Source organism: Haliotis cracherodii, unplaced genomic scaffold, assembly GCF_022045235.1.
Source record: "Haliotis cracherodii isolate W230 unplaced genomic scaffold, xgHalCrac1.p SCAF_1, whole genome shotgun sequence".
NCBI lineage: Eukaryota > Metazoa > Mollusca > Gastropoda > Lepetellida > Haliotidae > Haliotis > Haliotis cracherodii.
Genome location: NW_027266264.1, coordinates 14,396,853 through 14,424,111, shown reverse-complemented (window position 1 = coordinate 14,424,111; position 27,259 = coordinate 14,396,853). Strand labels below are relative to the sequence as shown.

The 27,259-nt window shown below is 40.5% G+C and overlaps 1 protein-coding gene across 2 annotated transcripts; it reads left to right on the top strand.

The window, feature by feature from the left end:
* Positions 1-232: 232 nt before the first annotated feature.
* Positions 233-26,720, top strand: LOC139473408 (aspartyl/asparaginyl beta-hydroxylase-like). 2 transcript variants are annotated; one of them, XM_071255982.1, is made up of 11 exons: positions 233-380; positions 2,192-2,395; positions 5,169-5,680; positions 6,659-6,896; positions 10,700-10,836; positions 11,200-11,394; positions 11,738-11,875; positions 13,878-14,013; positions 15,498-15,589; positions 18,001-18,131; positions 20,717-26,720. In XM_071255982.1, exons 1-11 carry the CDS (start codon positions 329-331, stop codon positions 20,865-20,867), a joined length of 1,986 nt encoding a protein of 661 aa, XP_071112083.1. In that variant the 5' UTR covers positions 233-328; the 3' UTR covers positions 20,868-26,720. The 2 variants fall into 2 exon arrangements, with proteins under 2 accessions (XP_071112083.1, XP_071112076.1); XM_071255975.1 differs by lacking the exon at positions 233-380 and having other exon boundaries at positions 2,128-2,395.
* The last annotated feature ends 539 nt before the right edge of the window (positions 26,721-27,259 follow it).

The following is a 27,259-nucleotide window of genomic DNA, read 5'->3' as shown; positions in this document are numbered from 1 at the left end:
ATAAAAACATCCATTGCGCTCGGCATACAACATTTATTTCTAATATATGAAATATACGATACGGCCAATAACATATCTTAATCATCAGAATATTGTTATTATAGAAGCATTTTGTCATGGTTATATATTTGTATCATCTAACGTTTGTACATTATTTACAAGTCTTTATTTGGTTGTAAAGATACTAGTATTCCCTAGGAAATTCTTTTGGGTTATCCCCCTTTATCAAAACTTCCGGCAATCGATCCACGTTCGTGGCGGGAGCGATCAATAACAACAATACCGAAGCTGAAATGACAGGTTGGTGAATGCATGCGAGTTGCAGACGATGGGGTCCAGGAAGAAGAATGCATCAAAGAATAGCTCAGCGCAGAGAACAGGTAACAACATTTACATTATAACCAGTGACATGTCACACGTCAATAGTGCCGGTGCCACGATGGCAGCATTGTCTAACTTTGGTCCCGAGTCGAGATCTGTTATGGAAGTACCCCTCCCCCTTTATCACTTCAACCTTCGCCATGCGTCACCGGGACAAAGAAAATGATTTCATTCAAATGCGTTTCTGTTGATTCATTAGTTATTCATGCATATAATTACAAGTGTAAGGGTAATAATCAAAATAACTGCACGATAGCTCATGACATGACACAACAGCCTGGGGACCTATCGGCAATACATTCAGTAGAAATCTATGTCACTTTAGAATTGCAACACATATTTGTATCTGTTTACGTTTACGTGAAATTGAGTCACTGTTAAGAAACATGGGTAATATTAATATGGTTTTCGACTTCTAGTGGAATGTATATATAACATATTGTGCTATGACATATTAATTCATGTCTCTCAGCTTTCAGCTCCAAATAATATCGAGGTCACACAAATTGCTCACTGTATGAATGCAATTTGAAATGATTCATTTGAAGCTGACTTATATGATAAATTGATGACAATACATGTAAAAAAATATACCCCCTCAACCCCACCCCACATTCAGTAGCCACCTACCACCCACCCACCCACCCCCAAAAGCCAACCCCCACCCCCCCACCCCCCCACCCCCCCCCCACCAACACACACACCCCAACACACACACACGTGAAAAAAAATGAAAATATTATTTTCAGTCATTTAACCAGAATACCAAAAAAGAACCAACCTACCCCTTTTATCCCCCCAGCATATAATGTCAATGCCTCGTCTGTCCATCCGTCCGTCCGTAGCCATTTCTTTCGGGAGCGTAACTCAAAAACCACTAAATGTATTTCAACAAAAATTGGCAGGTAAATCAAATGGATCTTGAAGTGGGGCCTTTTTCTATTTATAGATTTTGGCATTTATGTTTTTCTCCATTTCCATGGAAACAGTTTGTACTTAGTTTGTACTTGGTGTCGTTTCTAGAGCACAACTTTAAAACTGTCAAAGACTTTTCATCTATACCTGGTACATGTATTAACCAAGGGCTGAAATGGTGTCTTTTGCAATATAGGAATTTTTCAAAACTTGATTTTTCTATGTTTCCATGGAAACAACTTAGAAGCAGAGGAGAATTAAAAAACTGTTCAATATTTTTCATCCAAACTTGGTACAGGTATTTATCAAGGGCTGAAGTGGTGCCCTTTGCTATTTAGGAATGTTTTGTTTTTTTAAAAATGTGTTTTTCTTGTTTCCATGGCAGCAAGTTTGACTTTGACTCTTTTCATTGTGGTGTGTACCTGACTTAGAAATACACAGTTCCGAACCCTAATTCCATGAAATTGTTTTGATAACTACTATTGTATATGGACAGACAGGTTAGATAGAATTTCATCAAGTTGGACTTAAAATAAGTCAAATGATTGTTCTTTCGAACTTGTTAAGGCCGGGGGGATTTATCATCAAGATGTTTTAAATGGTGTGAAATACACTTACATTTTGACATTATTTCTTTAGATGGTTGGAAATCTCCAAAAAGAAAACCTCATTTGCTCATAGGATCTATGATTCATATGATGTTTTTTGAGGTATTCACACATTTACTTCCTTTTTCCCTTTTTCAAGAATCCATGATGTGTGGGCATCTCAAACCAATAAAATACACATTTCATTTGGAACACAACTTAGAATTTTACATTGGTATGCCTGATGGTTGGAGGCAGTTCTGTCAAAGAAATTGTCAATTGTGAAAGTTGTCTGTATTATTATGTAGACTTGAAACCGTCACGCCAGACTACACCACCATCCAAACCAGAGAAGGCAAGAAATGGTGTTAAACCTAAATTGGAGGCACAGACCAAAACTAAGAAGGCCGGCAAAGGTTCCAGCATAAGATTAGCGGCCATTGTCTTCACCAGCAGCCTCGTAGCAGCAGTAGCAGTTTACTACGTCAGTCCTGAAGTGCAGCATGTTGTGGGTAAGTTACACTGTAACAGTCACTGTATCTGTAACACAGTCCCAGTAGAGGATAACCTATTGGTATTGGCCAATCAGACTCACAGGTATGCAGCTCAACCTGAAACATTTACTATCCTGAATAGTGATGTCCCAGAATTCTGTAAGCCCCTAATTGGGTATCTTTAACATTGGACAAACTAACTGGAGCTACCAAGCTAGTGCCAAGTTGCATCCCTGATTGCCACTCAGTGTCTTGGTTGATTGCTTCTTCGTTTGAAGACATGGTCAGCTGGAACAGATAGCTGGAACGCATCTTGCTTCGCTGAGTAAAAACAAATGTATGACATGGCACACATGCTGTCCGAGCACGTGAAAAACGAGGTAAATTGGACTTGAGTTAAGTTCACTTTGGTTTTGATAGTTTGGCTCGATAGGACGCACATTCATCAGTTTGGTTTCATATGTCGTCGCGATATGACGTACATTGAACAATTTCCTTTTATTGCGCGTCAAGGTAGCACATAGTAGAATGTGTTAGTTCATTTAAGATTTCCCCTGACCCACTTCCGATGGACCTAATGGAATGAAACTTGGCAAAGGTATTAGTCTTTCTCCACATAGGAACCACCAAGAGTTACACACTTCTCCCATCGTTTTATGCAACTATGGAGACCTCGCTTGTAAAAGCCCTCATTTTGCGTCTTAAACCATGACTTGACTTCAGAAATCAGTGTTTCATCATCTGTGAAATGTTATCCCTTCAAAAATGACTTCATGGTTGGAAAGAGGTGGAAGTCAGATGGTGCAAGGTCAGGAGAGTAAGGAGGATGTGGAAGGATTTCATAGCGACAGGACCGTGCTTCTGTCTGGGCAACATGAGAGTTGTGTACTGGACACCCTTGGTCAGCATGCCACGCCTCTTAAGCTTGATAGCGTCCCGCAATTTCCGCAGCAGTGAAGCATAATAAGCTCCTGTAATTGTGGTACCCTTTGCCAAGAAATCCATCATCACTACTCCGTGCTGGTCCCAAAACACCGTGAGCATGACCTTGCCTGCAGGGGGTTTGACATCTGCCTTCTTTGGGGGTGGTGACTCCACATGCTTCCATTGCATCAACTGAACTTTAGTCTCAGGATCATAGTGATCGACCCATGTTTCATCCTGAGTGATAAGTCTGTCAAAAAAGTTTGCCTGGTTTTTTTTGGCACATGTCCAAAAGATCCTTTGAGCTATTGATTCGTTCCTTGCTTTTGGAAGGGTGTGAGCAACCTGGGAATCAGTTGTGCAGATACCATATGCATGTTCAAATTGTCATGGATGATTTTTTCCACAGACCCTACACTGATCTTGACATCTTGTGCTAACTGGTGAACAGTTATACATCGGTCTGCCAAAATGGCAGTCTCCACTTGATGGACATCTTCCCGAGGCAAGAGAGTTAACTGACTTTAAAAGTCCAGTTTCCACCCTTGCCGAACTAGGCTGGTATTATGGAGTTACATTTTGGCTGGACTAACGAGTCTATGCATAGTCCAATCAAAATCGCACACCAAAATTGAAATCCGGTTCGTAAAGTGCCGTGCAGATTTCGGTCGATTGCAGCATGTGCACCACCAACACGTTGTAAGCAGATATTTCAAAATCTTCTCATGTTTTTAATCAAGGTGCTCACGTGATTTTGTGCATTTCGAGATGTAAGACCAGTTTTATCACAATATATATATTGATTATCGATCAGATCGTCCTGACCGGCGCAACCGTTTTGTGTAAGCAAACGCAAGTGATACGGGAGGTGGAATCTGCTTGGTCCTTAGGAGAGGCTTAGAAGGGACGTAATTGGTAGTAGCCACTGGTGGCGCTACGGTCGAGCCCAGTAATTCCAGCCTAGTTGGGCAAGGGTGGAAACTGGACTTTTAAAGTCAGTTAACTCCCTTGCTTCGGGAAGATTCTTGATGGATAGTGTCCTCATCAATGGCTGAATGGGGGTGACCAGGAATGGCAGCTGTTTCCACAGATGTCCGACCACACTTGAACTGGCGATGCCAGTGTTTAACAACGTCATGTGATGGGGCATCTTCCCCATAAGTTGCTTTCATTTCATCGAAAGTGTCTTTTGGTGTGCGACCTTTCAAATATAAAAACCTAATCACTGCTCGGTATTCTACTGGCTCCATTGTCACACCCTACTCGATCATAACACCTGTAAAAGTGGTAAGATTAATAGTTCGGTGCTGCAAATTCAGACATAACCCATAGATACATGTATCATTACACATGTGAAATTTCAACCAAATATGATAACCCTAAGTGGTTTAGGGGAAATCTTTAATGAACACTCCTCGTACAATAGGATGTCCCAATAGGACGCAACAATGCTAGCCAAAATAGGGCTACACTGATGGGTTGATAGCAATAGATTTTGAGAATCATATTTAGTTAATTTTGTCACATTTACATTTCTAGAGATTCCCGTTTAGTTCCCCAGATTTATGATCTGAATTATTTCATCATATCAAGATGGTCACGTTTAGTTCCCCGCATACAATAGTGAGGGAATTCACATTTTTGTTAATAGTTTATATTCCACTGCGCAACATTTGTCATTGTACCCTGAGGACGTGGATCAATGTTCATAATATCAATCACTGGATTGTCTGACCCAGATTCCTCTATCATAAAGCTGTAATATTACTGAGTGCAGTATTAAAGAACAAGGAAAACAAAACAAACATATTCGCAATTCTAGAAGTTTCATTATATGAGATTCCAAATCTTTGGCACTTTGTTTCAGGTGAGGTGATAGCAAAATATGTCCATGAACACTTCCCTGGTTTCTCATCTTGGGACAAGGGTGAAAGTGTCGATACCAAAACAGATGCCACAGGTGCTACAAGTGACAAAACCGATGTTCCCAGTCCAGGATGGAAACAGTCTTCAGGGAAACCATCCCAGAAGGATACAAAGGATCAAGAATTTGAGAAAAACTCCCCTGAAGGCAAGAAAGATAAAAAAGATGATTCCTCCCCAAGGAACGGGAAGACAAGGGAAGAAAAGTATAAATCTGCCGACATCAGTAAAGGAGAAACTCAGGGAAGTAACCCAGGGGAGGGGTTGAAAGAATTGCGCAAAGAGGAAGACAAGAAGAGGGAAGTAAGGAGTGAGGAGGGTGACCCCCCTGCACGAGGGGCCAGCAAGATGGAGAGACAGAAGGTGGAGGACGTGTATGCCAAGGCTGACATCACCAGTGCTGGTGACTTCCGGATCAGGAAGGATCTGGATCAAGTGGACGCTCTGCTGGAACAGGTAATGTGGCAATGCCCGGAGAAAAATCCAGGATACCAATGTAGTGAGAGGAAGATCCCCATCCAAATTGTAAGGGTGGGATTAAGAATTTCTTTCACTAATATTGCAGAGTGGGTTGGGCATTTAAACTAACTTGTAAGCATACTTGAATTAATTACTGTCCGACATTCACAGATATGAAAATGAAGCAGGGAGACTGACTGTGGACTATTGCGCTTTGAAACACAATGTGTGATTAGAGGATGACAATATTGTCATTAATAGCATCATAACAACCTCTCTCATTGGCTGCTTTGATAACTTCCTTTTCCTTATTGACTTAATGGCAGATGTCTACCTCCTTGAGTTTTATATGTGCTTGAAGATTTTATTCAGTGACAATAGACAAGTGACAGTTGATTGTGCAACATGATACTGAAAATGTTTGACAGATATTAGTGATAGGCTGTTAAGATAATAATCTTGGAGCAATTTGCAGTGATACTGCGAGATTTCTGCTACAGTGCAGCCTAGATTTATCTCTGCAAATAGTAGACACTGTAGTTAGTTTACTATGGAAAATAGTTGACAAATGACAAAATTCCATGTTCCAGAATGAATTTGATTTTCTGTCTGGGTAATGAGATTTCTACAACAGTTAATGGAATCACAAATCATTTATTTTTGTCTGCAAGTTCTGGATGTAGAGCTTCCAGCATGGCTAGACTCAGTTGTCAGCTGGCTAACATCTAGATCATCACTCTGTGTCTTAAACGTTTTCAAAAGTCAATGCTATTCTGAAATAGTTTCCATAGTTACCGGAAGAATTCCTGTGATTCCAGCGCAGTCAGTAGACTGCCTCAAAACCAGTAATTACTGGTCAACAGAAACACTTATGACTGCCTGGAATTTAAAAATGGGTGGTACAAATATGTTTGCAAGTGCATGACAAACAGTATTTGGTCCTCAGTCTTAAACCCTGAATGTTCTATTTTTCAGAACAAGGTAGATGAGGCTTTGGCTGAATATAATGAGATCCTGGACAGCAACCCCGTGAGTCCGAGGGCGCTGTACGGCCGTGGTGTGGCCCTGGACAGGCTTGCCGAACAGCGTCGCAGCAATGAGATATTGGAGATGTGCATGGTAGCGTTTGAAAAGGTGTTGAAAATACCCGATGTACCAGACCAGTTGTTTAAGATAGTTGGACGGCGACTAGCAGACAGGCAGCAATTTAGAGGTAAGAAGTTTAGCTGTTGTAATTGTGATATTGGTTCTGATTGTTGCTAGATGTTTTGTAAAGAAGTGTCTTTTATCTTTAGACTTGCAAGTCATCAGACCCGAATGGCATGGATATTGGCTGTTTTCAGACACTAGTTTGCCTGGCCCAGATTGAGTATTTGTAGGTCGCTGTAAAATGACTTGAAGTTTGCGGAGTGTTCTTTGTTCTCCCTTCAGATTTATTTATTATTTCCTGGCATTTTAAGAGGTTAATATTAGCTTCAGGTCTTTATCAAATGTCAGTACAATTATTACAAATTACCAAATTGGAATTCAAAATTTCCCAACTCGGTGTATTACAAAATGTTTTATTTACAGCTTTTGAAAGGTAACTTGTATTTAAATGAAAACATGACAAATAAAATGGAAAAGGTATGATATTTGGTTTTACAGTTAGTGTTAAACTCAGTCAACAATACCTATGTACAGGCGTCCGGAAAATTTTAAATCCCAATCGGACATTTGCATTTAGGCCACGCCCCCTTCAAATACCCGGTAGCGTGTTTCAGTACGACTTTTCAAACACATTACAAGTCGTTACGTTCAGTGTTCCCTCGTTATTGTGCCCTTCAATACAGCACCTACTCGGTTCTAGCGCCTGGTAAAGCATGGCTCCCAAAATTTACTAGCATTTTTAATAAACTCAAGTTTTCCAATGACACAATGTTTTCCCCCCATCTCAGAAAACATTATCAGCTGATCACCGCGATAACGTAACACCGGAAATACCAGTCAACAAATCCGAGCTGAAGTACGCAATTTAAATCCTATTATTGTAATATCTGGTAATAAAAAAATTGTTCATTGTTTATCTGGACTAATGTTTGCAATATATTTTATTAATCATATTCCAAATTTCATTCAATAATTATGATAATGTTTACAATAATTTTGGCGAAGTGATCGGTAGATCGCACAACTCACTGTACAGCAACCACGGTCAGATTACCGCTATTGACACCTTGAAACAGCCATCTAAGTGGCGACCATTTTAGTCGCCAATGCGACCTTATTTTATAATTGGCACCCTAAATTGATCTACCAGTCGCCACATGGCTACCTTATCTTAAACCCAGTTGGCGACTATTTTGGAAATTTACGAAGAGCCATGTTTTTTGTACATGTTCGCGATCGTATACAGGGCTCGAAATTAACCGTATTTTGCGTGCCATCACATGCCTAAAATAAAAATGGCACGGCTAAATCATGATCTTTTGCCTCGATGGCACGCTTGGAAAATAGGAATTAATAATCTACCTTTGCCATATAAGTCATATTTTAATGATAAATATCAATCTCGTCAGCAATTAACTCTTTCAACACCGAAGGCCGGTTTTCCAGCCAAAGAAGCGTCGAGTCCCCAGACACCGTAGTCCGGTGAACCGGCCAAGCCGTAGTCACGTCAAAATAGTAGAAAATCTATATATTTTTATGGACCTACCTGTAATATCATTCCTTTATTAAATCTATCACATTTCACAATGTCTGAAATACGTATTCCATTTCAATTTATCATTTTTTATCGATAAATTAAAAAAATTATTCACTATTTCCCGCGATGTTATTGAAAATAAAATTCTCGGACACACATTTCGACAATGGGTCCACATCGAACATGTCAAAGAGCAAAATAAAGACGTTTTAAACAAATCTTTAAATATATTATACAAAGTAATAAATAAAATCAAAAAAAATATATCTAAAAGCAATCAAACTTACATCTAAGTTATTATTTCCATCTTTTCGTGCGATCGCGTGTAATGTAAGTCAAATGACATCTCGGCTTTCGTCGCCTTTAATTCTCAGCTCGGACACGATGTTTAATGTAAAAATATATGCATGAAAAATCTTTGTCACAGCTCGTAACCTAGCACGATACATTCACACACAAAGTTCCATATTTTTAATATATATCGTGATTTGCTGCTTAAAACGTTCAGAATAACACGATTTAACAAAAATCTTTCGCCAACTTCTGAAATTTATCAAACACTAGTTTGGTATCACAGCTGTTATTTGATTGGCTGCCTTATGTCACGTGCTCAAAATTGACCAATCACGAAACTTGTAGCAGATTTCGGCAAGAAAGCGTCATTAGAAACCAATTTTAATCAATGAAATCGCTTGTTATAACTACTAAAAAAAAACAGGCGATGTTATTAGCGTGTAGATGAAGGTATAAGCTTTCCAGCGATGTGTCATATGCCATTCTTCGACAAACGTGTTATTCATACGAAGCCTTGAAAACGGGGGTATTTCTTCATGTTACTGAGCGGACAGCCGCTGTTATCGGGAAATGGGTAATGACAGAACATATTTATAATTCTTTTTAAAATGATTTTCCAATTACGTAAACAATGAAAATAAAACAGAAATAGGTAAGTGGATTTTACTTCAGATGGGGTTCCAGTTATGATGGGAAGAAAGGGGGTGTGGCAGCTAAACTGAAACATGATGTACCTCATGTTATAGCTATACCTTGTATTGAGCTAGATGCACAGTTGCATTGAGAAAGATGTACACTTCTGATGGACAGTCAGTGTTTGAGAAAGTTAACCAGTTTCAGTTGTCATTTGTGGCATTATTATTGGAAATTTAAGTGAGTTTTGGTAACGTAACGGTATTACGTGTTGTGTTGTACAGTGAGATTAATCCCTTAATCTGAACAATATTGTTTCAGCTGTCTTTTGCAGCAATTTAACACCAAGATACTGAATCTTGAGTTCAACATGATATTAAAAGTCTGGAGAAAAACTTGCTTTTGCTGTTTTTTGTTGTAAATATTTGGCTCCTTGAAAAATACCCGAAAGATGTATGTTTGGTTCCCAGATATTTTACCTTTGGAGCCACCTGGCACCCTGGCCAAAAAAACGAACTTAGAGGGCTGTGAAATGAATTTCAGTTGCAAGAGAATGGATATACATATCATAAATACTGTACCATGACTCGCTAGAAGTCATATCTGTGACAGTTTGACTATTAAATGTCAACATAATGTTTTCACAATTGAAATACATGTAGCACGGGAAGTCCCTACGGTGACTGGTCAAAATTGTTTAAGCATACATGGTGGAAGCTGCAACTAAATTAACACGATATTGGAATATATTATTCCTTATAAAATAATGATTTCAGATACAATTTCTTCCAACCATTGCATCAAAATTCTTTGAAGTTGTTTCATTGGGTACGTTTTAACTGAATCATCAGTATATTGGGAGGAAACGTGTGCACAGCTGATTGCTATTTCTGGCTTAGTTTATGAGAAAATACACACAGTAATCTTAATCTCTGCATATAAAACAATGCCTTGGAGAGCAGGAAATACATTTTAAATGGTAAATCATCATGTCTAGTGATGTTTTATATCCAATTTCATACTTTTATTGACCAAGTTTGTTATACCTGTTTATTCACCTGAATTCTCTGAACGGATATGATAACGCTCATCAATTATTTGGACCCTGTTTGTTTTTAAAAATGTCCGGTATGCAATTTTTTGAACCGGACATTTGAGATACCCAATCGGACATGTCCGGCGCATATGACCGTTTCCGGATCCCTGCCTTTGTATTTAAGAACTTAAAACATCCTGATTTCAGACAAAATATAGATTTTTCTGTCTTTTCAAGAAATAGAACCAGGATGTTAGCATCTTTTTATAGTTGATGCTCCTACTGTTTCTGATTGTGATAAATCCCAACCATGCCAAACTATCTACTTCGCTGGTGGTTTTATTTAGTTTTGGGTGCTTACTTTAAGGCTATAGTCCCCGAGCTGCCAAAACATTTGAGTTGCTGACATCACGCTTCCCGACCGACATCACGCTGATGAAGGAGCTGGGAGTGAGCTACCTGATGATAGGCCATAACCAGGATGCCAAACAAATCTTCTCAAAGGTAGGTTGGCTTCAGTGGCAGCACCAATAGGTAGCAGGCCCTAGACTTAGTGCAGGTGCACTCAGAAATGTCTACCATGTTGGCACCGTGGAATGCCTTGAAACAGCCATGTCTCCGCTCTTGAATCCAGAATAGCGTTGGAAGCTGACATTAATTTGGCGTTTACTCTCGGCAAGTAGATAAGACACAAGTCAGGTCGAAAAAGGCCTCAAAGTCTGGGATGAATTTTTTTGGAATCTGAATAAGAAAAAACATGACTGTGATTGTGAAAGTTAGTGCATCAATCAGTTGCAATAACTGCACACAACTGCTTCTTGTGTGGCTGACTATGACGTGATACTCTTTTCACATGTCATGTTGCAGGTGCTGAAGCTGGACCCAAATGATGGCTTTGCACTCGTCCATTTTGGATTTATTCTGAAGACAGACGAGAAGAATCCTGTTGAGGCAGTTCCATACCTGGAACGTGGACTGAAGAGTGCAGCTAAGGGGACCCGTGATGGACGTTTCTATTACCATCTTGGTGATGCACTGCATAGACTCGGGAACACAGAAAAGGTAGAGCCAGTATGAAAACAAAGAGGCTCTTAACGAAAAAATACAAAACACTTATTTACCTTTTTGGTCTAGTACTAAATGCTTATGTACATTAGAGGCGATATTGTGGTATCTGCATTCTGTGTGAAAAACTCTTGAGTCTGCTAGCCCAAACTTGGCTCTCAGCATCATTTTTGGTCAATTTTAGTGTTATCATATGGACTCGTATTTCCAAACAAACCATACCCCAAATAATTTCACTAGACTCAGGCTTTGGTCTAGTGGCAACACGTTTTTCGCTAACCTGGGTAATCTCATAATCGAATGACATAATTTCATGTATAGCTACGATCACGTGTTTCAGGCTTACAGATATTACAAGCAGGCAGCTTCCTTGGGTCTGTTTCTCTCTCCGTACCAACGATCACTGTACAACGTAGAAGACCTCAAATCTCATCCTTGGTGGACACCCAGAGAGACAGGCCTTGCTCAGCACCTGAAGGTGGGTAGTGGGGGACTGAAGGTGGGTAGTAGGGGACTGAAGGTGGGTAGTAGGGGACTGAAGATGGTAGTGGGGGACTGAAGGTGGGTAGTAGGGGACTGAAGGTGGGTAGTAGGGGACTGAAGGTGGGTAGTAGGGGACTGAAGGTGGGTAGTAGGGGACTGAAGATGGTAGTGGGGGACTGAAGGTGGGTAGTAGGGGACTGAAGATGGTAGTGGGGGACTGAAGGTGGGTAGTAGGGGACTGAAGATGGTAGTGGGGGACTGAAGGTGGGTAGTAGGGGACTGAAGATGGGTAGTAGGGGACAGAAGGTGGGTGGTGGGGGACTGAAGGTGGGTAGTAGGGGACTGAAGGTGGGTAGTAGGGGACTGAAGATGGGTAGTAGGGGACTGAAGGTGGGTAGTGGGGGACTGAAGATGGGTAGTGGGGGACTGAAGGTGGGTAGTAGGGGACTGAAGATGGGTAGTGGGGGACTGAAGATGGATAGTGGGAGACGGAAGGTGGGTAGTGGGAGACTGAAGGTGTGTAGTGGGGGACGGAAGGTGGGTAGTGGGGGACAGAAGGTGGGTAGTGGGGGACTGAAGGTGGGTAGTGGGGGACTGAAGGTGTGTAGTGGGGGACTGAAGGTGTGTAGTGGAGGACGGAAGGTGGGTAGTGGGGGACAGAAGGTGGGAAGAGGGAGACGGAAGGTGGGTAGTGGGGGACTGAAGGTGGAAAGAGGGAGACTGAAGGTGGGTAGTGGGAGACGGAAGGTGGGTAGTGGGGGACGGACGGTGGGTAGTGGGGGACTGAAGGTGGGTGGTGGGAGACTAGAGGTGGGTAGTGGGAGACTGAAGGTGGGTAGTGGGGGACGGAAGGTGGGTAGTGGGGGACTGAAGGTGGGTAGTGGGGGACGGAAGGTGGGTGGTGGGAGACTGAAGGTGGGTAGTGGGGGACTGAAGGTGGGTAGTGGGGGACGGAAGGTGGGTAGTGTGAGACTGAAGGTGGGTAGTGGGGGACGGAAGGTGGGTAGTGGGGGACTGAAGGTGGGTAGTGTGGGACTGAAGGTTGGTAGTGGGAGACTGAAGGTGGGTAGTGGGAGACTGAAGGTGGGTAGTGGGAGACTGAAGGTGGGTAGTGGGGAAAGAAGGTGGGTAGTGGGGGACAGAAGGTGGGTAGTGGGGGACAGAAGGTGGGTAGTGTGGGACTGAAGGTTGGTAGTGGGAGACTGAAGGTGGGTAGTGCGAGACTGAAGGTGGGTAGTGGGGGACTGAAGGTGGGTAGTGGGGGACAGAAGGTGGGTAGTGTGGGACTGAAGGTGGGTAGTGGGGAAAGAAGGTGGGTAGTGTGGGACTGAAGGTGGGTAGTGTGGGACGGAAGGTGGGTAGTGGGGGACGGAAGGTGGGTAGTGGGAGACTGAAGGTGGGTAGTGGGGAAAGAAGGTGGGTAGTGGGGGACAGAAGGTGGGTAGTGGGGGACAGAAGGTGGGTAGTGTGGGACTGAAGGTTGGTAGTGGGAGACTGAAGGTGGGTAGTGGGAGACTGAAGGTGGGTAGTGGGGGACTGAAGGTGGGTAGTGGGGGACAGAAGGTGGGTAGTGTGGGACTGAAGGTGGGTAGTGGGGAAAGAAGGTGGGTAGTGTGGGACTGAAGGTGGGTAGTGTGGGACTGAAGGTGGGTAGTGGGGGACGGAAGGTGGGTAGTGGGAGACTGAAGGTGGGTAGTGGGGAAAGAAGGTGGGTAGTGGGGGACAGAAGGTGGGTAGTGGGGGACGGAAGGTGGGTAGTGTGGGACTGAAGGTGGGTAGTGGGGGACGGAAGGTGGGTAGTGGGAGACTGAAGGTTGGTAGTGGGGAAAGAAGGTGGGTAGTGGGGGACAGAAGGTGGGTAGTGGGAGACTGAAGGAGGGTAGTGGGGGACTGAAAGAGGGTAGTGTGAGACAGGCCTTGCTCAACACCTGAGGGCTATAACGAGGGACAGAGTATGTATAGCCTTATACAGGATAATGATGAGGTTCTTTTGGCAGGCACTACAGCAGCACTGGCAGGAGATCAGAGACGAGGGACTGCGGCAGCTCAATGTTGATACCAGCAGATTTATCTTTGAAGACGAGAATCTCAGAGAAAAGGGCGAGTGGAAACAGTTCACTCTCTATACTCAAGGTGAGAAAGAGTGAACCAACCAAATAGTAAACATTTAACAGATAAAATACAAAACACACTCAAACAGGACTATCTAAAAAGACTGCATGAACCTCCTTCTTAGTGAGACATATACTATAAGTATAGGACTCTGTGTTGAATGCATGCTGCAGGTAGACCAGCAATGGTTTGTTGGGGGCTCTTAAGAAGCTTCTTAGTGAGAGGGTGGTGGTTGTCTCTCAAACTTGACAACCTTTCAACATTTTTCAGTGAATCTTGGGATATGCATTGCTCATCAGCTTAACAGGTGCCCTTTGTTATTTTGCAATTGTTCTAAGATTTATTTTGATACGTTTCCATGGAAACAATTTGATCTTAATCTGAAATAAGTAGTGTTTGTTTCCTTCCAAGACTCTACAGCTAATGGATATTTCTGCATGAAACTATTATCTTTCGGGGCCATAATTTGCTATTATTGTTGTTTTTTTATTATTTGCAAACACATTCACAGTGACAACTTGAACAACTGTATCGAAAAAAGGAGTGTGGAGACATATGTTTTTGAGTGAAAACATATTCCAGTTGATTAAGCTCCTTGGTTGTTTGATGTTGTGGGTTAACATTGGTAGTGTTGATCTGGACATGAAGGAATTGGGCATTGTTGGTTGCATATGCAGTTGCAAGCTCCTCACAGCTATAGTCCGTTCACGGAGCTCTCTATACTATCGCTGCCACCAGTCAAAACTCCCCACTCTGATTAGGTGGCTCCAACCATGCTTGGAGTTTGAACTCGCAACCGAATGACTGTTATGTTTACAAACAAGTGATGACTCATCACTTACCGCTGATAAATTACTTTCTTTGTTTGTCAAATTGAATTTCTATTTCATTAAGAGTATCATCTTTAATTGATATAGTAAGAATGTAAGGGAGAAGTTGGTTGATTTTCCATTAGTCTGCAATCTCAACCAATCTGATTATTAAAACAACATAGTAAATTCATCTGGAAAACATGGTCAGTCGTAAACCTTTTCAAAATGAAATATGATGGCATTCCCAAAGACATAAACAAAAGTATAAACGTTACTACGTAAAGGGGTTAGAGGGCAAATTTCAAGATTCTTGTAATGGCCGCGCCCACACTGGTGGCAGCGATGTTACAGAGAGTGTAACGAAGGTGTCACGCGTTGGGAAGGAGCTTGATGCAGTTGGTCTGGTCATGTGTGACTGTTACTACTTAGGTAGATGATAAGGCTGCTTATCAAACTGTTCATTGTTTGAGTGGACTGTTTGAGATACTGGTATTTGATAAGATGCCCATCCGCTTATTGAGTAATCTGCAAACAGCCCTGTACTTATGTGGACTTAACATTTCACAAGCGTGTGAAATGTAACTTAATGCAAAGACATGAGTTTGACCAACACCCAGGCCCTTTGAAATCTGTATGAGCTTCGTATAAGGGTTATAGTTAATTATGCATCTCCAATGTGTTCTGTGTTGTCAGGGAAGAAGAGTCAGAAGAACTGTGAGAAGGCCCCTGTGACGTGTTCCCTGGTGGACAAGATCCCGGACGTCCGGGACTGTACCCGGGGCCAGGTCTGTACTCTCACCATGGTCAACATACATGGTCATATTTCCAAACTTTTCATATTTTTTTCGCTATTTGGTTTGAAACTACCAACACATAAATATGTCATATATTATCGCTCCCTGTATAAAAAATACTGGTCACTAATAAAAGCAAAATTCCAACCTCGCCATCACCTGTAAACAGAATCAAAATAGATTATGACAAATATCATCTCTACCCATCATTGATACAGTGGTCCCGTTTACTGGTAATTACCAGTTTTCTACTGGCAAAATTAGGTTTAGATCGGTCGTTCTTGTGAGTGCCAGTCCCTGTGAACCGGCTAATAAGGTATCTTGTAAATCTTTGTTGTTAAACAAAACAGTCGATAGTCAAAAAAGTATACTTTTCAAAAGATGTCGGCTTGTCCATTACCATCAGGGTTTCCCCTGGATTATTTGTAGTGCATGGAAATAATATTTCACTTTGCTTGGAGGTTAAATATCTATTTGTAGTGACTTAGTCTTGAATCAAAGTGAAATATTCAGAAATAGGAAAAAATTGTGATTGAACTTTGTGTGTAGATCTAAATAAGTTACTTCAGAAATGATGTCACTGAATTTGTCAGCCAACAAAGTACAGTGCATTGAAACGGATGTTGAAAGAATTAAGACCAGGTAATTTTCATGCAATTTTTATTTGTTCAAAGTTGGGACTGACAAATATTGGGTGGGACTGGTAAGTTTTAGAGTTGCCAGTCCACTGGGACTGGCAGTTTCAAAAGCCAGTGGGAACACTGTTGATGATGCTGGGCCAGAACCAGTTTCTGTCGGTGAAAAAATACAGTTAAACTTTGTAAACAGTATATTAACTTGATATCTTGTTTTAGATGATGTAACCCTACCATTCTCTCAGAATCTACAATGGCACAATGGCACTCTTGTACATCCATTTATCTCATACTACGGATAACTAGATCTTATTCCAGTGATAGCTGTCTGGCAAGGAACTAAGTCTGGTTGTCATGGTTTCCACCACCCAGTTCTGTCACCAGCTGTTCTCAGTCGTGTGGACACTAATAACACTATCAGTATTACTGATAACAATATAACTTTATATTTCCTCAGTTCCTAAATATGGGTGTGCTTTTCAGATAAATCGAGTCCTGAAGTTGTGAAATTGTGGGTATCTCCCATTTATTTCACAGATGAACTGTTGACACAATTAATTTTTTAATTTTGCCCTGCCATTCTTGAAATGTTGTATTGCTCAAGAATTACGTATGTCAGTATCAAGTTGAATAATTGTGAGCATTCGTGGTAATAAGGTCAATTTGCTTATGTCGTTTGTCTTCTGCTTACTTCTTGTCAGTCTAAACCAATCAGAAATGTGTTTACATAAAAATGCCTGGTTTGGCTTGAGGAATACTTATTCTTACCCTCAGATCTCATTTCTTTTTTATACTGGTATGTTTGGGGTGGAGATAGGTTGTCGCCATGACGTGAAACAATTGCTGTATCAGTTTCATATCTGTTGAACATCTGTGGGGAGCAAAAATATTTCATGGAGATTCCCCATGATGTCTGGTGTCTCTCCTCCTGACTGTTTTGGTGTTGGGCCAGAGTGAGGCTCTTGGTGCACCACTGCTTTGATACCTTTCCTTTTACCACAATCAAATCTAAAGTAACATACTCCAAAAACACAGTACTTTCTTGAGATCATTTCCCACCATTTAAGTGAATGAGTGAGTGAGTATGTTTTATGCCGCTTTTAGCAATATTCCAGCAATATCACGGCAGGGGACACCAGAAATAGGCTTCACACAATGTACCCATGTTGAGAATTGAACCAGGGTCTTCAGTGTGTCAAGCGAAGGCTTTAGCCACTGGGCTACCCCACCAGCCCCCACCATTTAAGTACTTTTTCGGTAACAATTTAGCTGCAGGTACCCTACCTCTTGCTCCCTGTAAACGAGCTTGATATTGCTCCAGACTATGATTTCCTCATAGATCTCCAATTCGGATCATACTTCACTAACAACCATGGTATAATGTGCATGAATCGTAAGCCCATGAAACTGCAACATGATTTGCTTCCTGAAACACTTGCCTTCAAATATGAGTACTTATATTTTCCATCATGCAACTTTCTATACACTTATCACGTTGGGATCATCGAGAGGGTACAGATTTTTGGGTCCCCCCTCACCAAGTGCAATGGTGGATAAACAATCTTTACTGATCGAGTTTCCAGCTCAATAAGTGAGTATGTTTTTGCACAATCTAAATTATAGGTATTCGTATTTGAAGACAAGTGCCTTGGGGAGTGAACCATGTAGCACTTGTCAGAACATGAGATACAGTTACCACAGCTAATCTACTGTAACATGCATTGATAACAGTATGTTAACAACCAACATTGTGCTGTGTATTTGCAGGTGAAGTTCTCCGTGATGCAGCCAGGTGTGCATGTGTGGCCTCACTGTGGGCCCACCAACTGCCGGATCAGGTCCCACTTGGGACTCGTGGTTCCCCCGGGGCCACGCATCAGAGTCGGTAACGAGACCAGGTGAGTTCGTAACGAGATCAGGTGGTTCGTTAACGAGACCAGGTGAGTTGGTAATGGGACCAGGTGGTTTGGTAAAGAGACCAGGTGAGTTGGTAACGAGACCAGGTGAGTTTGTAATGAGACCAGGTGAGTTGGTAATGAGACCAGGTGAGTTGGTAATGAGACCAGGTGAGTTGGTAATGGTACCAGGTGAGTTTGGAACGAGACCAGATGGTTTGGTAATGAGACCAGGTGGGTCGGGAACAAGATCAGGTGGGTCGGGAATGAGACCAGATGAGTTGGTAATGAGACCAGGTGAGTTGGGAATGAGACCAGGTGAGTTGGGAATGAGACCAGATGAGTCGGGAACGAGACCAGGGCCCACTTGCACAGAACAATCTTAGTTACAATCGATTTAGGCGGTTACAATCAACTTTAAAATCACCATTTAATTGTCCTATTCCACTTGCACAAACTGATCGTAACGCGATTGTAAGACGGCTTGAAGTTAAGATTGCGATCTTAGCTAAGACTGAAATCTTCAATGGTGGAGGTACGAATATTTTAAACTCGACTCCTGTCTACAGTTGTCTGCAAACGCGCATAGTTTGCTGCGCATACAATAAGTGGAACCGGTAACGACACGCAACACGTACCTCCCTCCATCGCACTTTGCACAGTTATCCCAATTATTTGAAGGAAACGATTACTAGACCGAAGGCATATATTCTTGTCGGCATTAACACTGTCGTGATTTAGGAATTGCTTTCTATTTCAACAAGATAAATACCTAATCATGTTTTTATCAAAGTATTGAAATACGAACAGAATCTAAATACATTATTTAGTAACACAATTATTATGTAAATTAAAATAAATAATAATAATAATATTTCCTAAAACCATAACGCGAAAATGCATGAGCGTCATTGTTTGGGGGAGCTTTTCGTAAAATACTAAATATATCCTTCATGTTTTCGTTTCGTTGCTACAACAAAGGATGTTATGACTACCATTTCAAAACACAGAAAGACGGGAACTTTCAAAAACGCATAGACGGGAAATAAGAATAATGAATAATGTGAATTTTATTTTTGCTATTTATGGGATATTTTGCCAAAAAATCAAATGTTTCATCATGAATATTTGCTTGTTCGATGAATACTTGTATTTTCTTTCTTTTAAACTCTGATATTTAACCGCTTGTCCCCGTCCCATTTGATTTTAGATTTAAACATGTATGATTTGCTCTTCAGCTTGTATTTATTTGTAAATTAATTTAATGATAAACTAAAGACAAAGTAACTGACACGAATGTGACCCAAAAGAAATATAGGGGGAGCTCAGCGATTCAACAACATTGATACACTGGGTAAGGTAGATTGTACTCTACGGGCTTATAGGGAAACAAAGGGAAACCACTCTCATCTAGAGTATAAACTAAGATCAGCTGCCCTTGATTTATCGAAAAGGTCAAGGACGTTACAAATCGCTTGCGGGACGACTTAGCCTTTTTTCCTTCCCTTGTTTAGCGAAAAGGTATGTTGTTTCACATTTCTTTCAGTATTGAGTCGGATGGGAATATTCCTTTCAGCTATCGACTCGATAGTTACGTGTTTAACTATGGTAATTAACGATATTTCTGACGTTAAATCTGTGGTGCGTTCTTCATGTTGTTAAAGTGTTGATTCGAGTTATAAAGTTTAACAAAATACAGAGGCAATGTTTGAACGTAAAGCAGATTATTCATGTGAAACAGACCAAGCCTCGCACGCCATTTTGTCAAGCTTATTCAGGGACTACAACGATTGGTCCGGACCAATTGTAAGTTTCGATTGTAGCTTTCAATGATCTTAGCCTACAATCGCTTTGTGCAAGTGGATGACGATTGTAGCCGAAGCCTAAGATCGCGATCTTAAGGATTTACAATAATTGTAGCGCTAAGATCGCTTTGTGCAAGTGGGCCCAGGTGAGTTGGTAATGAGACCAGGTGAGTTGGTAATGAGACCAGGTGAGTTGGTAATGAGACCAGGTGAGTTGGTAATGAGACCAGGTGGTTTGGTAAAGAGACCAGGTGAGTTGGTAATGAGACCAGGTGAGTTGGTAATGAGACCAGGTGAGTTGGTAATGAGACCAGATGAGTTGGTAATGAGACCAGGTGAGTTGGTAATGAGACCAGATGAGTTGGTAATGAGACCAGGTGAGTCGGGAACAGGACCAGGTGAGTTCCCAAATGAGGATTCTGTCAGGATTCTGGGTTGTCTCCCTTTCGGATACTAAGACAAATTCTTTGTTTGTCACTTTCCTCAATGCTTTCTCAGACCTAGCTGTGATACATACATGCAATCGAAATATGAAAATGATTTGCCACTTTCCCTACTCCATTGATATTATTCCTCAGCCCAGTGGGTATTCCTGGTTAGAATTAGTCCTCAGCAACCTATTGATTATACGAGGCAACTTTACGTACCCTAATGGTGTGGATTATTGCACATAATATAATCACTTGATTGTCTGGTCCAGACACCATTATTTACAGGCTGCTGTCATATAGCTGGAATACTGATGTGTGCAAACAAACAAATGATTTTAAATTTTTTTTCCAGAGAGTGGGAGGAAGGCAAGTTCATAATATTCGATGACTCGTTCGAGCATGAGGTGTGGCATGACGGAGACAAGTTCCGACTGGTTCTTATCATGGACTTCTGGCACCCTGGTCTCTCGGACGACCTCAAGTGGAAACTGGCACCCATCTAAACCCACATCACTGGTGACGAAACAGCAGAAGAAATAATTGGTCACAACATGTTTATCATTTGGTTATCATATTCGTCCAATGAATGGACCTTGCAGCATTCTCCTTTAGAATGACTAATTTATCTTTAAGATAGAATCAGAAAGTCATTTGTTCAGTATATATATGTCTTATACTCATGGGTTTTTTTGTATTTTACAACACATGAACAGACAACAGGTCATTAAGTTTGGCTTTTGGGGGCACTTATTTTTCTTGAAAGATAGGATTTTCATTCCAGGAGGAATTTGATAATGAGTCTTGGTAATTCCACGGAACAAATTTTTGTGGCCTTATGAACATCATTGTAAGAATCAGATGCTTGATAGAGGAGGCAGGGCGTGAGACGGTTGCATCATTGTGTTGATTTGAGTTAGGGAGAACTTATCTATATAAATGGTTTGAGTAAAAAAAAGGGTCCTGCTCACTGACCCCTAATCTCATCTGAAAATATGAACCATTTCACCAATCACTGGTTCTTAGGAGACACCCATCTGACTTACTTCTGAGAACTTACAGTATCAAGAAATGCTTTTAATATTTATGCCTCTTCCTTGCCAGAATCAGGTATGTTCATTATCAGTCCCATCAAATCTAATTTAGAATGGAATTACTCATTGATATACATGTATGTGATTTTTAATAAACTAGTCATCAACTAAAATATTAAGTAACCATAATTAGAATCAAAACTGATTTAATTAATGAATGTAGAATAGAAGATGTTTTACAAGAGCAGTCTTATCCAAAGCAGTATTTATTGAGAAGATATTCTCATTAAGGTCAAGAAATGCATGTATCTATTGACACATGTGAATATGCAAGAGGCAGATTTTTTTGTGTGGACAAAACATACATGAGTGTGCAATATATGGAAATTAATTGTTTTATCTTTGTACAGAGTATTGCACACAGTTCCTGAGAACACAATTTGTGTTGTAGAAAAGGACTGTTGGTACCACTGTTTGCATTGATCTGCACTCGATATAAGATTCAACCTGATGTATGATAGTCTCTGTGTAGTGCAACATATCAGTGTCTTACCTTATCACGATGCCCTGTTAGTACCACTGTGGATTTGTGCAGCTGTAGCCTGCTGTGAGCAACCTTGTAGGGTAATTACCTCAACGTGTTTGTATATTTACCATGCCTGGGCAGGAATTGTCATTTTGTGTTCAATCTCATTAAAATCAGATCTTAGTTCTCGCTGCCGCTAAACAAAGATCTGATGACATCCCATTACGGGTCATGTCAGACCGACCTTGCGTGAACTTTGACCAACCAAGGGATTGACCAATCAGAAGGGAGCTTTCTTGTGCTTTACGGCACCAACTCAAATTGGTGACTACGCTTCGAAACACAATTTGACAAATTCTCGATTACAAATTTGAAACCTGAACAAAAGAACATTCTGGAATGGCTAATAGATGGTCTAGATTGTATGAATTCAGTCGTTAAACCCGTAAGCATAGTTTGGAATACCCCGTGTTATGTATTTCGAGGTAGAAATCACATTCCGACTGTCACTTTCATGATCAGGTAAGCGACGCTCTGATTAGTCAGATGAAAGGTTGTTCTGACGTGACCCCTTATGGGATGTCTTCAGATCTTTGTTCAGCGGTAGCGAGAATTAAGGTCTGATTTTAATGAGATTGTTTTGTGTTAGTCCTTGGAACTTTGCAATCAGATCGGAACTGTGAAATCGGATCGGAAACTGTGAAATCGGATAGGAGCTGTGAAATCGGATTGGAGCTGTGACATCGGATTGGAGCTGTGAAATCGGATTGGAGCTGTGAAATCGGATTGGAACTGAATTGGTTGAGTATGTACATATTTTCACATGTAATGGTGATCTGATGTAGAACATACTATTGGAATCTTCACATTGTCACTTTGTACCAGACTACATGTTTTGGTGGGTTCTTAGTACTTGGTGTACAGGTTTGTTTAAACAAAATATCAAAAATGTTAGTAAAAAAAAATTAGAACAGTATGATCAGTATCATTTTCTTCTAACAATTTGAGTACCGGTACAGTGGATTGGTGTGACAAGGGAAGTAACTCTAATAGGCCTACCTGTGGCTAAAATGTAGCCTCAAGAATTTTACTTCTATTGATTATTACAAGCAGCACATTTCACTTGCAGACTTGGTTGATGCATGTCATTGTATCCCAATTGTGTGGATTGATGCTCATAATGTCAATCAGTGGATTGTCTGGTCCAGACTCGATTATTTACAGACCGCCGTCATATAGCTGGAATATTGCTAGGTGAGGCGTTAAACAAACAAACAAACATTTCATGTTTGTTATCCCACCTTACTGATCATATATATATATATAAAACATCACTTTAAGAAGGTGGGCAGTGGGGTAGCCTTGTTCTTGAAGCTTTTGCACGTCACGTCAAAGGCCCAGGTTTGATTCCCCAAATGGGTACCCCTACCCCTCTGTGTGAAGCACCCTTAATGGTGTCTTCCGCCAAGATATTGATTGAATATTGCTTACAGTAGCTTAGAACCATAGTCAGAGAAGGAAATTGGGTATTTTTTCAATTATGTTTTTAATTTGAATTTTTACTCTCATATTTTTTAAAGCAGCTGTGTAAACCAAATATTGAGAACCGTCACTATTGACACCTATAACATAAATATGTGTATAACACTTCACTTCACTCCACCCCTACTTGTATTGATTGTATGTACAGTTGCTACTGGCAACTGTGTTTGTATTTACTGACTGTGTATTATTGGTGTGTTGGTACAAGAAACAGATCCAGCATCAGCCAGACCTGTGACATTACTTGTTGCCTGGAACCTCTGCTTGTTCTTTCTTTCTGAATTGCCAAAAAACAAAATAACAAAATAATGTTTCTAAAATGAAATTCCTCCCACCTCTAATTTAAGGAATTCAGGGAAAGTTAGTTTTTTGTATCCAAATATATTGGCAAATGTCTGATTCAGGTAGTCAAAACAAGTATTTATCTTTTAATGCTTCAAGCGTTGTCTTTTGGTGTCCACCTTGTAGGATCATGAGGTGCCAATAATGCAAAAAGTAAAGTAGTCACCATGGTTACCGGTTCACTAAACTGTTAACCATATCATTAGGGTTTTTCATGTCCTTTTGACATTTTTTACAATAATAATAATAACAAAAATTAGACTAAGAAAATAGAAACAACTGGTTCTTTGTCAGTGACCACAATCAAACATCTTGTATGAGTGGTCTTTGTTTATTTGGGTTTTTTTTATACCTGAGGATGTTTTGGGTTTTTTTTGCCAAAAGGTTTTTTTGCCTGAAGGTTTTCATGTTGGGTGTGTTTCTGCGGCTGGAGAACCAGGCAACAATGACGATTCTCTTAGCCATTATGTTGAAATACAGTTTGGTATACCTTAGGGCCGTAATCTGAATTAAAACCACAAACCATGAGTAACTTCTGTTTTAATCAGACAAATCTTTAGTGAAATATGTTGTACATACATGTATTGAAGGTGCTTTAAGTTTTGTCCAGGCAAAGTGTGATGTGCTTATACATTTTAATGAATTATTTGTGAACATTAGTTGTGGACATTATGCTTGATACATGTATGTTGAATCTCAGCTATAATACTTTCTCCTTGTCTTGCAAATGTTTCCATGTATTATCAATATTTCACTTGCTTGTATTTTGCATGTTGCCCTTTTTAAATATGAATTGTAACTTTATGCATAATGACAATATATATCACTTGTTAAGAATGATATTAATATGGAGAAGAGAGAGATCTAAAATAGATCTTACTTTTTGGGGGGTGATTTGGAGAAGAATGTCATCAGACATTGGTACTTAGCAGAGGGAAGGCAATTGACATATGCATTACAAATAGGACTTTTTTAGCCCATGCATGGTACTTATCTTGCAGGCAGATGTTAATACACCATCTTTTGGACCAGGTGACTGCTAATGTTACAGCGATCTTACATATCACTGTAGAAGATAGTTATATTCTTGCATGTTAAACCAATTTAGCCTTTAGTGTCCCCACCGACAGACCCAAAGGGTCAAGCTCAATACAATAAAAGAGATTGAGCGACACAATCTTAGGTGTTTATCCTTTAACCTACCCAGACTAATTGGTTGACTAAATCTTTATAAACTAGTCGACTATAAAAAAAGTGTGTCCCCATTCAGGGGGCCGTGGATAAAATGAGGGCTGTGTTTTATCCTGTTAAGAGGTTAGTGTGGTGTACTTAAATCAGTTAGTGTGGTGTACTTAAATCAGTCCTTTCTATCATTGCATTTGTTTAGATTGTCAGCATCTGGTGTAACTGAGTTCTTTCATCTCATGTTTTTGATATTTGTAGCTAAGACGATGTGCAATAAATGGTCCTTTGACTTAAGCCAGAACAATCAAACTGTTATCGGGGCTCTTTTTACCTGGTTTGTGCTATATTAATTCTATTACATTTTACACTGTCAACATATGTGTTCGCTGTGTCCTCTTGCTTGTGTAGGAAGTCTATGAAGTTCTATAGAGTCTAGGTGGATGGCTGTTTTGTGGTGTTAGACTATTGGAATGAGTAACTCTCTCTGAACCAGGATACTGTGTTATACCACCATGATGAATTGATTTAATAAGCATCCAGAGCACTGTTCTACAAAACAATTTTGACTGCCAGAGGGGAAACAGGTGGCCCAGTCACTGTGAGGAGTTGTCTCCCTTATGTGTGTAAGGGTCCTGTGACTGCGAGTTCAAATGTCACAATGCCCAATCTTGTGTAATTCAACAATGTCAGTGTTGCTCGGGGCTTTGCTCCCATGTTTAGCTGACATGCATGAAGCCCAACCCACTCTCCTGAGTTGATCATGGATGTATTTCATTGGTTTACGTTAAAACTTACGTCTGTTGAAACTAGTCCAGCATAGTATTGGTGTCAACTGGCAGCAATGTATTGCCGGGGCGGTCGGGTAGCCTAGTGGTTAAAGCGTTCGCTCGTCACGCCGAAGACCTGGGTTCGATTCCCGACATGGGTACAATGTGTGAAACCCATTTCTGGTGTCCCCCGCCGTGATATTGCTGGAATATTGCTAAAAGCGCCGTAAAACCTCACTCGCTCGCTCGCTCGATGTATTGCCAAGTCAACTGACAGTCACAGTGCATCGGGACAGTTCAGTCATACATTGCATCCTATGATCATGCTTTATAAATTAATAATTTGTCAGAAAATAAAATGAAAAAAAAAGTGATGTTCATCTTCCTGCAGCAAGGGAATTAACTAACTGTAAAAGTCCAGCTTCCACCCTTGCTGAACCAGGCTGGCTCAGATTGGAGTGATATTGGTAGGGGAAGAGCAGTTGTTAGGTTGCTAATTACATTGATTATGGTAAAGTACAGTATATACAAGCCTTTCTAGCTTTTGGTGAAAAAACGCTAATCTGAGACCTTGCTTGGCATTTTGGATATGGTAGAAGACATTTTGACCACCCTGGCTTAAAACTATGATACAATATTTTAACACTGCCTCCTTGAGGACACCAGTTGCTGAAGGAGAACATGTAGAATACACATTTCATATCTATTCCATGTGCCTTTGTTGTACATGTCTACTGTAGTGTCATGAAGATGTGGGGTAAATGTGTTATAGATCCGAGTTGTTGTCACTGTGTAGTTTAGTGGATATTTTGCAGCTGTGCCATACACAATTATAAGACAATGCTGTGATAAATGGCAGAATATTCCTTGGTGTGAATACTGTTGTTCTGACTTGAAAGTGCATAAATCAAAGCATTGTATTGAGTTGTATCTGGTCACAAATTTATTTTTTCCCATGTTTTCCTATTTCATGTTTGCCATGAATCCACTTAGCAAATGAGTTGAAAAAAAATCAAGAAAGGCTTAGCTAATCAGATTAAAGCAGGGTAAAAAAATCCACCAAAAACTAACAATCATCCAGAATTGTTTATATATATGTTTTGCTAACTACTAATCATATCCTCAGAATATTAGGTGACTAAAGTTTAAACATCTATGTCAGGATTCCAGCCTCAAGGTGTGAAGATAAATCTTGCATTTACATGTCATCAACCAGTGTGCTCTTCATTGACAATGTTCAGAACAAAACTAAAAAAACATCCCTTCACAGATAAAAGTTTTATCATAAAACCTTTATTCAATCCATAGTTCTACATTAAGCTTTTACTATTGAGAGTTTTATCTCCCCCTTTTTTTGTGTGCTTGGAGCTTGCCTTCCACATGGACGTATGCACTTTATAAGTGTACTGGTATTTTTATTATTATATACATTGCAACTTGCCAAGACTTTGTTTACAATAATTTATGAGGAAATATCAAAATATTTGCAAATGCAATTCTTT